Source organism: Dromiciops gliroides, chromosome 5 (genome assembly GCF_019393635.1).
Source record: "Dromiciops gliroides isolate mDroGli1 chromosome 5, mDroGli1.pri, whole genome shotgun sequence".
NCBI lineage: Eukaryota > Metazoa > Chordata > Mammalia > Microbiotheria > Microbiotheriidae > Dromiciops > Dromiciops gliroides.
The window spans coordinates 43137509-43150026 of NC_057865.1; the positions used below are offsets into that span (position 1 = coordinate 43137509).

The window sequence follows — 12518 nt, forward strand, 5'->3', positions numbered from 1 at the left end:
CTAAAGGAAAATGAGCTAAAAGTTATATCAGTGAAATGTTCACCAAGCAATCTCTATGGGATTGTAAACACATGAGGGATATGAAGATATGTGCTCTGTAGATGAGCACTTAATAAATATCTGTTGAATTGTATTGCTAAAAAGGATCTTTCAGAGTAGCAGAATAGAAAAATTCACATTTTGGCAATTGTGTATATTTGAATTTGCTCTGAGGTCTAATTCCAATATCTTTTAAGGGATAAGGAATATTCTAAAATCCAATTTAATTTTACTGTGAAAATGCCATACTACAATATCAATTTCTGATTTTTTTTTTTTGGGTGAGGCAACTGGGGTTAAGTGACTTGCCTGGGGTCACACAGCTAGTAAGTGTTAAGTGTCTGAGGCTGGATTTGAACTCAGGTCCTCCTGACTCCAGGGCCAGTGCTCTATCCACTGCACCACCTAGCTGCCCCTCTGATTTATTTTTTAGCACAGTAGTAATACATGGACTGAAACAACATGAAGGTTCAGTGGATAGAGTCCTAGGCCTGTAGTCAGGAAGACCGGAGTTCAAATCTGGCCTTAGCCATACACTAGCTGTGTGTTCCTGGAGAAGTCACTAAACCTGTTTGCCTTAATCCACTGGAGAAGGAAATGGGCAACTACTCCAATATCTTGACAGTACAGACAGTACGGACCACAGGGTCACAAAAAGGGAGCCATGAGTAAACTGAACAACAGTAACAATACACGGACTATAAATTCAAGAACTGGAGCCACTTGAACATCTTCCCAGATGTGATCTTGGAGCATTATATGTATGGGAAACAAAAGCAGATGGTAGGCAAGAGCCTCCCTACCAGAAGTCACTTGTCCCCATCCCAGGAATGCTCCACACAAGCACGAGCTCCCTGCTCTCCTAGCTCTGAGGCTCCCCCGGATGGGGCCCCCCCCCACCTCATGTGGCACACCAGGTAGGCCATGAGCACCTTCTGGGGCCTCCCTTCCCCCATTCAGACGGAAGTTCCTTGAGGGCAGGGGCTATCTTTTGTTCTGCTCTCTGAGTTCCTGGCACTGAGCAGGTGCTTAATACATGCCTGAGATGCTGCTGCTCAATTCTTAAGGAAGCCAAAGCAAACAAACTGCATCAAGGACAAGGGAGAGTGGCGTTGGGAGTGAAGAGATTGTCTTGGGGCTTGAGAACTCCTGATAAGGAAATTCCTTCTACTGATGCAAAGCCACCACTCTGCAGTCCCTTAGGTGACTTTATCAGGATCACCGTCAGAAAGAGGTAGAAGCAGGCCTTGAATCCAAATTTTCCTGACTCCCAGGCTGGTGACTGATCTACTCTTTCTGCTACTACCTTCCAGCAGTCATTGTGTGTATTTATGGAGACTTACAAAGTATTTTCCTCCCAACAACTCTATGACGTACAGGTGAGAAACGGAGGCCCGTGAAGGACAAATGACTCAGTCTTGCTTACCTAAGTCAGTAAATGTGATAGCCAGGACTTCAGACCACCTACCTTAAGGAGGCTTGGGGGAAGAGTTAGTCTTTGAGATGGGAGGGATAAGGATGATGGCACATATGCATGTCACGCTTTGTGCTAATAGTTTAGTAAGGAAAATGAAAAAATACGACTTCTGATTTTTCAGTTCCTGAGATTTGCATGCTGATGATAGAGGAACCATTTTTGGATTCTGCACAGCAATAGGAATGATAGAAATGGGAGTAGTGATCAAGCTGCCCCTCCATTGCTCATTGTTGAGGACTATGAGAAACAGACACTATTTTACTATTTTTTAAGCAGATTTGGGACAAAGGACGGGAATGAGCCGGCATGGGCCATGTGACTCCTGCAGGTCACAGGAATGAGCATGGTCTACAAGGCTTTGCTGTATGAACAAAACCTTCCAAACTGTTTTTGATATGACCTCTGACATTCAGATCACATATAAGTTTGGAGCTCACTGTGGCACATGGTCTAAGGCTCTTTTCTACAAAAGCCGCTTTCCAGATTAGCCACAAGCTGTTGTGGGATAGAGCCCTCCCCTCAGGGTGTCTCCAGGCTGGTCATTTGACTGGGGCAACACTAAACCACAACGTTGAGCCCAAACCACTTTTGAGTAAAACAGAGGATGCAAAACACTCCTGCCGGCTCACCTGGGACAGCACAGGTGCCCACGGCCAGGTTAGCGAGCTGTTCTTTGAGCTTTTTCACTTCAGCTTGAAGCTGGCTCACGTTTCCTTGCATGTCTTCATTTATCACGGCCTGATGGGAAAAAAATGGACAAAGATAATGAAAATTATTCTTTTTTTACATAGTTTGCCAAGTTAATTTGGCCACTGAACTTTAATTATAATGATGAAGCTTATAAATATTGGGGGAGACAAGGGACTTGAAATGCATCTGATAAAAGAGAAGGGATTAGGAACATTTTGAAAGAAAATGAAGCCTATTTTCACACTGAAAGATTGCTGTGTTATGGATATATATATGCATTTGACTATTTTTAGAGGGAAAAATATAGGCACCAGGATTCTAAATTAACTATTGACACTGCATAGTTTTTTACTATTCCACATACAAACAGCTACAAGAGACCTAGAATAAAAACACACAGAGACACCAAGGACCTTGAAGATCATTTAATCCAAACGTCTCATTGCTAAGGAAATGGAAGCCCATCAAGGAGAAGTGACTTGCTCAAAGTCACTAACCATACTAGTGGAAATACGGGAACAAGAACTAAAGGGTCTGGGTACCTAGTGGACCAGAACTTAAGGTCCAGTCTAGTGTGCCTTCTCTTATCAAATCAGTCAAAAAGTATTTATTAAGTACCCAAGTGCCAGAGCTCCATATAGTGACACAGTCCTTGCCCTCAGAGAGCTTACTTTTTACTAGGAGGATACATGTCCTATATTCACTTCTCTGTCTGTTCAAAATACAAAGTGACGTGTGCATGCCTACAAATATATGCAGGGGTGCCATTAGATCAATCAGGAGAGGCCTCTTGAAGACAGCCCTGGGGCTAACCCTTGACAGGACCTAGGGGTTCTAAGAAGAGATGTGGGTGAGGATGGAGAGCTTCTAGCAGTGGAAAACGAGTCTGTGCAAAGGCCCAGAACTGGGTGATTCAGTGCCTCCATGTCTCACACAAGCACCAAGTGACCCAGCCAGTCCAAGTGCTGCTCTGCAGGACAAAACCAAACACCACCTTTTGGTCCAGACTCTGGAAGGAACAAGAGCTCCAAGTGACATGCCTGGGTGCTTAATCCAGATTCCCTGAGCTGACTTTTGATTTTGATTTGCGATTCTCAGGTTCTTAGAACAAACTCTCTTTTTCTCCTCTCTTCACTTTTCCTCCTGTAGTGAAGGTCAAAGTCATTCAGAGTCCTTGCTCCCAGTGCAAAGCCCTAGAGCAACTCTGGGGTTACAGGCTCCCTTGAGGAAAGATCTTACGCAGGCCCCCAATTCCCCTTCTGCCAAATAGTTCTGTTCTGCTGAGTTGGTGCCCTTTCGATGGAGTATATACTTGCTTCAGTAGTTCAAGGATCAGTTTTGTCAGTGTGGGCACAATCTCTCCACCAACATGGACTGTGCCCCTCAAACGCCTGATGGTAGATGGCTTTCATAGTTTTTGTGGCTGATAAATTTCACCAAGCTGCGGACAACCTTCTCTGAAAGTTGCTTGAAGGGGAAGTCTGTCACCAGGCCCAGGCTCACAGGTTTTCTGGCTTGGGAGGAGCTTGTAGCCTGCTGGCTGAGCCATTAGGACTCCAGAATTATTTTTACTCCCCATTGAGGCACTGGAGGTCTGGAGGGGAGAACTTTTCACATGCTTGTTACTCGAGGTGCATATCGCTCTTGTGGGAGTTGTGTGTGCTGATCCTGCAAGGGCTTCTTCCTCATGGTGAGTAGACACTTACCTCTTATTAAGTTAACCTCTACTCTAGTTGGGAACTGGCAAAGGATTCCTCTCAAAGGGAAGACAATTTGCACAGAAGGCTGCAAAGAGAATAAGAAAGGAATCCTCCTCTGGTTTTAAATGGTTCATGGAATTAGTGAGAGTGTCCAGTTGTTCTTGCTTAGTTCTAGCCACTAGACAAGATGAACCATATCATAGGGTCCTCAAAGACATGGAAAGGAACTATAAAATCGGATTGTTTTAGAACCAGGAAAGAGATCATCACCTGCCAACTAAGTCAATAGCTTGACTTGTTCCTAGTGAAATTCTTAAACACATTAAAGAGGATAAAAGCAAATACCGAGAAAAGGTAGTGGTGATTACAAATGGCCAGTGTAACCTGGCCATGAACATGCCATACCAGATTAACCTAACTTCCTTTTAAAAAAAAAAAAAGGTTTGAGATTGGGAATTAAGGAAAATGCTGTGGCTATAGTTTACTCAGATTTCAGCAAAACATTTGACAAAGTTCCTTGTGTTATTCTTGTGAACAAGATAAAGAGATACTCAGGTATATTAGATGTATTTAGATCAACAGTACAATTAGATATATTTACAATTAACAATGTCTGGATCCTAAAAGTGGTGATTAATGGTACTGTGTCAACTTGGAAGCACATCTTTAGTGGAGAGTCCCTGGGATCTGTGCTTAGCCTTCCGTTAACATTTTTATCAATGGCTTGGATGAAGGCATAGATGGCATGCTTACATTTGCAGATGACACAAAGCTGGGAGGCACAGCTATCAGGGTTCTAGCCTTCAGAGGAATAACCAAGGTGGGAATCCCAGGCCAAGGGGGCTCCTGAAGTTCAGTCACTCAGAACCAGCAGAGCTTTCTAGTTGCCTGATAGTAACTAAGTCCAGCTACAGTCTACTGGAGCTTCCAACCAAGGACAAGCCAACAGGAGCATTTACACACCCAGACCTAGGTCAGAGACCTGCAGTGATCAGACCTTAACCTAGAGAGCACTGATAGTTTGCAGGTCTCCAGCGTGAACTGTCCCCTAAGATCTTGTAATAACACATAATGTAAAAAGTTAGAAGAATGAATACACAAAATATCCCACCATAAAGTTATTCTGGTGACAGAGACACTCAGACAATGAACCCAGGAGAAGAGACAACCCCTAACTATCTATAAACAGAGCTTCAAAGAAAAAAATACAGTGTGGGCACAAATTCAACCAAAATTCAAATGAGTTGGATTAGACAGCTTCTGTGGTTCTTGATATTTCTGAGATTATATAAGGATAGTTTAGGAAATTTAACCTCAAACTGTCAATAATATTTAACCTTAACTTTCTCCTGAAAGAGAAAACAATACAATCTTCCTACACCCATTCTCCACAAAATAGCCCCAAACCATAAAAACTACCCAGGTAGAAAGTAAACCCTAAGGTTCACTTCTGACTGTGTCTTTCCCCATCTAAATGTAAACTTTTTGAGGGCAGGAACTGTCTTTCTTTTAGCTTTGATTTGCATCCCCTGTGATAAGTACAGTTGCCTGGCATACTGTAAGTGCTTAATGAATTGCTGACTTGATTTCACTATAAAATAAATGGTTAACATTCCCTTTTTATGTCATTTCATGAAATAATTTTTCTTATTTACTTTACTGGCAATAAAAGGTGCTAATAAAAATAATTACCTTGTTTTTAATCAGCTTAGCTCTCTGAGCAAAGTTGAGAGTTGAGAGAGTTTCTCCAAAACACTTGGATCCAGGGTGGACATTTGCGATGATGGCTGTTTTGGCATTACCACCAAGAGAATCCTGTTTAGTAATATTAATTTTTAGTTTTTTTCAAAAAATCAGACAATAATTCCCCCCTCCAGTAAACATGCAAATGGTGAACGGAATAAGAGTTGCTTCCATGACCAATTCATTTAGTGTGACTTTAAAATAGTACACTGAACAAATGTCCTACTTTACCCGAAGTAAGAAAGTAAGTTTGGAGTCCCTGTAGCACACATGTCTCTGTTTTCCATTACCGACATCTACAAGTGCTGTAATCACTTGACCCAGGCAGCTCAATGATCGATTGATATTACCTGCTTCCTAAACATGAAAGAGAAAGAGTAAATACTGAGTTTAGCACAGGCTGCCTGCTTTGTAACTAATGAAATCGCAAATAGCAGAAGTGACAAAGAACAACAGTGCTGGCAATGATTTTCTTAAAAACAACAAAAGAGAGTGCTTGACCACACTCTGATCTTTTCCTACGTTTACCTTTTGTGCAATTGTTAGTAGCCAAAGGGAAGCAAAGAAACATTTTTGTTGTTCAGTCATTTTTAAGTTGTGTCTGACTCTTCATGAGCCCCTTTGGGGGTTTTCTTGGTAAAGATACTGGAGTGGTTTATCATTTTCTTCTCCAGCTCATTTTATAGATGAGGAAACCGAGGCAAACGGGGTTAAGTGACTTGCCCAGGGTCACACAGCTATTAAGTGTCTGAGGCCAGATTTGAACTCAGGAAGATGACTCTTCCTGACTCCAGGCCTGGGGCTCCATCCACTGTGTCACCTAGCTGCCCAAGGAAACACGCTAGCTTTAATTTTATACAGTAAAACCCTGTATAACAACTGACTTTTGGAGAGAGGATGAATACACACCTATTAGGTTTTTCTGTGTGAAGTTGTTTCAATAATTTGATTTGACATAATAGAGTTTTGAAAGAAATAAATCAGAAAGCAACATATTTTGGGGCTAGTTACCTTTTGTTATCAGTTCAAATAAGAACTTTAGAAAGCAAGGAAGGATTGAGAGGGTCCACCTAGTGTAGACTATTACTTTTACTTAGCAAATCCATAATTTGGGTCCATCCTATACATTCAAACTCTCTTCCCACTTCTCTCTAAAGTAAAGCCTCTATTCTAGCCAGGATGGATGGTGCCCTCACCATTTTCTGAGAATGCCATGCCCACTGTACCACTCACATAGTTACTTTGATCCGGCATAGCTTTCCTCTTATTAAATCCTATTCTTCAGACCGTGCCCAAGTTTACTTCCCTTCATGAAGCATTTCTCAACTATTCTTGGATGATTTAATCTCTCCCTTTTCTAAACCACTTGTCAGCTACAGTACAAATCACAGCACTTGATAAATAGAAACACTAAAGTGATAACTTCCATCTTGTCTGCCAAGTAACAGAGTTAGCTCCTCAAAAGCACATGCTACACATCAAACTTTTGAGCCTTCAGTGCAGTCCTATAGTAGGGAGTTAAATACTCAGTGTCCACTGGTGATCCCACATTGAATTCTTACCTTCAATCTCAAACCTTCTGTATGTGTATCTTTTTGTCTTTCAGATCCAGCCAAGTCTACCAGGTTGAGCTGGGAGGACCGAATATTCACAACATCCTTGTTTTTCTCCATTGACTCTACTGTAATTGTGAAGACGGCATGAGACCTGGAAGACTCTCTATTCATTGATGTAGCCGCCACACGTCTATTTCGCCATCCCCCAGATAGTACCTGGGGAGAAAGAAAGCCATCAGAAAATCAGCCGTAGGTACAGCCAAGAGAAAGAAACGGAAACTGCTAGCCAGGAACTGGAGAACAGCTTTATTTTACTAGGAAGACAAGGGACAGCTCCAAGAAAGCGTATCCCCTCCCCCTCAAACCTTTATGTAATAAATGTTCTAGCTCTGGAACAGGGCAGGGAAACACGCCGCCTCTACCCTAATTTTACTTGGCCTCTAGGCAAGTGCCAAGCAGTTTACCAGGCAGAGGACTGTGCTTCATGACCTTTTCGGCACTATCTTATTGTGTACCGATATATGCAACAACACTTGAATGTCATTAACAGGACAAAAGGGCCTAGTTTCAGGACTTGGGGCAAGATGCTTCACCTCCTAAGCCTCAGTTTACTCAGCCACAAAACGAAAAGCTGGAGGTAGATCTTCTATAAGATTCTTGCCAGCTTTAAAGATCTACGCTCCAAAGCCCATCACAGTGCTTTCAACAGAGCGTGAATTGAATAAATGTTGAACAGTATGCTCTCCAACTTGTCACACCTAACAAGCCTCTCCTTCCTGATCTCCACTGACCATTACTTGCCACCTCTCAGGGAAAAACTGTGGACAACTCAAATTATCAGTAAGTTATTTCTTTTTATTTAAATGTATTTTTTATTTTATTTAAAATTTTTTCTCCTAATTACATGTAAAGATATTTTTCAACATTTGTTTTTGTAAGATTTTGAGTTCCAAATTTTTCTGCCCTGTCATATTACTCCTGTATTCTGAGAGCCTGGAGGCCATTAAAATCCAGAGTTCTTTCAGATTAACTAAACAAAGTCTGGATCCATTTCCCCAATCTTGTACTGGGAAACTGTATTTTATATTACTTCTTGTGAAGCTTAATCTTACTAGATAGTATAAAGAGGAAACACACAGGGAAATGCTTTAAAATAATTATTTTTAAAAGAATGGTTTAAATAACCAAAGATGATAATGTTAATAAAAAGCTGAAAGAAGTGTTTGCCAGAGTCAATTTACTATGAGAATAACTGAGTTTTCTGCACTAGAATTTTGGCAGCCAGACTCCCCCGGGAATTAATAAGGATAAAAACACTTGATATTAAATATTTGGGTGATAACTGTACCACCAAAAATGTTTATTTCTTCATGCAAAGGTGAAACCTATAAAACAAGCTGTATTTTTCTCTTTTTTATTTGCATATTCTCTATTATTCCTTTTCAAAATATTTATCAGTTTTATTTTTGGCCCTTTTACCTGTCAACAGTATGTGTCTCAACTACATAGGAATGCTGCCCAAACACCAAACAACACCAGATGGGTCACCTGATAGGCTTCAGCAGCAGATGTTACCACCTGTTCAACAGCACCAACAACACAGACGCCCTTCTTGATGTGTTCCCTTAATAAGAGCCCAGCGGAGGCAGAATCCAAGAGATCAAATATCTGCTCGTTGTAAATTTCAATGAATGAGCACTTACAAAGGAAAGTCTTTCCGGCACCAGCCTGAAAAAAAATTTCTACATGGGTGGATGGTTTTCACAAGAACACTTTTCTAGCACAATCATGATAATCATATCTTACAGTCACTCCATAACATACAGATTTCCTGTGTGATAGTTTCACAAAATACAAAAGGCACACGAGACTAGTGTTGTTCACCCTTCAAATATCTATGTTAGCTGTGTCTTCCATATTTTGTAAATGATCTGCTTTTTAAATCTCTTTCTTATACACACACACACACACACACACACACACACACACACACGCACACGCGCACACACACACACGCGCGCGCACACACACACACATGCGAGTGATAGTCCAGCTTCAGTTCCTGAACTGCAGCGCTTACCACCTACCATGTATGAGGGGACAGAGAACATGGCTACAGTCACAAGCTTGAAGTCAATGTTAAACAGGCACCACAACTTTTGATTCACTCACGTAGAACAGCCAAACAAGAGAAGACACAGGCTGCGAGTGATGGTGCTAGGACAGAGCCCTCTACCCGCTGTGATGGAAGCCTACAAACATCCCATGCTGGGAGATCTAGATACTGTGTTATGAGACCCACCAAAAGGGGGATAAAGGGCGGAATCTATGCATGGCACACAGCATGGCAAAGTGAGATAGAGTAAATGGCAAATAAAAAATACTTTGAGAATATTGTGGGTTTTTTTTTTTTGGTGAGGCAATTGGGGTTAAGTGACTTGCCTGGGGTCACACAGCTAGTAAGTGTTACGTGTCTGAGGCCGGATTTGAACTCAGGTCCTCCTGTATCCAGGGCCGGTGCTCTATCCACTGCACCACCTAGCTGCCCCAATTGTGGGTTTTTTTGAGAAGCGTGTGACTAAAGTAATTATTTGCTCCTTTTTTATGGACTTGGAATTAGGATTTATTTGTACTAATAACCAAATGAAAGCTAATGCAATGAGGATGAATCCAATTCCTTTCTCTTTCCTTGAGAACTGGGTTCTGGATGGCACACTACTGTGCTTTTACCCTTTTCTCTCCTCACATTTCCATCATGTCCTTAAATAGAATCACTTTTACAATCTAATATGCTCAAAACCATATACCCTATGCCTCTTAAAATAAAATTTACCTTCTCCTTTTCACGTTCAATTAAAAAGAAGAGATATTCGAAGCTTCTGGGAATTACTCCTCTAAGGTTATGAGTGAAATTATCAGATTCAGATGGTCCTAAAAAAAAAAATCAGAAAGGTTCATAAAATCAAGTATTTGTTTTTATAGCATTAGACTAGCTATTTCACAAGAAATATTTATACATTACTGAAAATAAAACAAATTTTATCTATGAACCTGTTTTCTTATTTATGTTTTAGCAAAAGGTAAATTATAGGATTTTTTTTTGGTGAGGCAATTGAGGTTAAATGACTTGCCCAGGGTCACACAGCCATTAAGTGTCAAGTGTCTGAGGCCACATTTGAACTCAGGTCTTGCTGACTCCATTGTGGTTGCTCTATCCACTGTGCCACCTAGCTGCCCCTAACAAAAGGTAAACTTTAAAAATTTGTAGAAAATCTAAAATTACAACCCAAAGCAACATTATCTGCAAAGTAAAGACCTGGAAGAGACCAGTCTAAGTCACTTCTTTAGTACCTTTAAAGATCTATCAATTCTTTGCTGTGAGTTCTATCCTCTAACAGCAACAGATCATGACCAGCCACTGACTAGTTGACTTTTTTCAGTCACAGCAAGTGGATCCCTGCTGGAACACATGGGGGGGGGGGTTCTCTGGTGGCTGGGCCTTCCTCATGCTGATCCTGGGTGACAAACACACCTACTCCACGAACATAAAACTTCACAAAGGTAGAGCTCAGGAGAGCTTGCCAGGGCTGCCTCCACATCATGGGGAGGGATTGAACTGTCACATTCCTCTGCTATTTTAACACAGAGAAAGACTCACAGGCACCGGTTTGACAATTGGCTAACTCCCGAATCTCAAAATAAGCAACATTTCAAAACGATGCACTTGATTCCAGACAACACTGCTCCTCCAAGGAGTGGTAAAAAATATCCAGCAATAGAAACTACACCTCAACATCTCAAAAAGGCTATATGTAAGGTGAGCAGAAAAGGACAAAGTCGGTATTTGTTGCCTGTTAAATAGAGAAAGATTGTAGATAAATAAGATTTTTAGGAAAAAACGATTTAAACTTTACTTTAAAAAGGTAACAGCCGCCAAATTAATAATTAACAATCCAAGAAGACCCCAAGAAGTCATCCTAGACATTGATCAATGTACCAGTGGCCAAAAACGCAAAGAAAATATTGAGAAAAGAGGAGGACAGACCTATCTATGATGTAAACCAGTTTTTATTAAAGGATGCCACTTGCAAAAGGTAAACAAGATGAACTTTATAAGTTACTTTATTCAGTGAGTGAAACACAAAACTTATAAAGTTCATTCCTCCCCAACTTGCACCCACCCCCCTCCAAGAAGGCAGACATAAGCTAGAAAAAATTTTTTTAAGTATAAAGGGTTGGGGCAGCTAGGTGGTGCAGTGGATGAAGCACTAGCCCTGGATTCAGGAGGACCTGAGTTCAAATGTGGCCTCAGACACTTATTAGCTGTGTGACTCTGGGCAAGTCACTTAACCCCAATTGCCTCACCAAAAAAAAAAAAGTATACAGGGTTTAATTTAATTCATAGATGGCAAAACCAAAAATAATTAAGAGATAAATCACTGTCTGATCCACTAGAACATTAAAAAAATTTTTATTTACTTACCCATCATAGTAAATGTTTTTCCTGAGCCAGTTTGTCCACTAGAAAAGACAAAATTAAAAAATATTTAAAAGAGTGCCCACTTTCTTTTAATGCTACCTACCAAATATAATTCTTTTCAAAGCTAATTGTTCCTTAAAATCAACCCACTGAATCCTTTTGTGGAAAAGACTTTGGAGCTTAGAGGCATGCAACTATCTTATTTTTCTGTTTAGTTCTTACATTAAAGCTAATAGGAAGACCAAGAATGGAGAAAAAAAAGTCTACATCCATGAACTTGACTCAGAGTGAAAACTCATTCATTTAGAAATTCTAACAATTAAGAGCATCTGACAGCAGCTAGGTGATGCAGTGGATAAAGCACCGGCCTTGGATTCAGGAGGACCCGAGTTCAAATCCGACCTCAGACATTTGACATTTATTAGCTGTGTGACCCTGGGAAAGTCACTTAACCCTCATTGCCCCACAGAAAAAAAGAGTATGCGACAGCATAGTTCTTAGAATTTTCCACCTTAATGATGTCTAAAAACTCTAGTTCTGTATCAGGAATATGGTTGCACAATATTGTAGTTTTTGAATTTCCCGTGGCCCGAGCATTTATTTTTCTAACATTATTTGCACTAGGTAGCACTGAAAGCCTTTAAAAAAAGCCATTATAAACTGTGCAAACTAAGTATTACAATTAATGACTGCAATCTACAAAGATAATGGTCTTGAAAATAAAATATTTCAAGCCACTGTTTTTATCCAAAATTAATTTTTAAAAATTCTACTACCAAAAATATCCCTCCCCCCTCAATCATTACTCTGCTCGGAAAGCAATATTAGAAAAG

The 12518-nt window shown here is 40.6% G+C and overlaps 1 protein-coding gene across 1 annotated transcript in view; it reads right to left on the reverse strand.

The window, feature by feature from the left end:
* KIF15 (kinesin family member 15) overlaps nt 1–12518 on the reverse strand; it is a 53708-nt gene that overhangs the window by 37037 nt on the left and 4153 nt on the right. Inside the window, exons 5-11 of the mRNA XM_043967123.1 lie at nt 11689–11726; nt 10039–10136; nt 8754–8933; nt 7212–7421; nt 5881–6006; nt 5599–5721; nt 2146–2254 (exon numbers count right to left, since the gene is read on the reverse strand). Coding sequence (XP_043823058.1) covers nt 2146–2254; nt 5599–5721; nt 5881–6006; nt 7212–7421; nt 8754–8933; nt 10039–10136; nt 11689–11726 — 884 coding nt within the window. The remainder of the gene's footprint in view (nt 1–2145; nt 2255–5598; nt 5722–5880; nt 6007–7211; nt 7422–8753; nt 8934–10038; nt 10137–11688; nt 11727–12518) is intronic.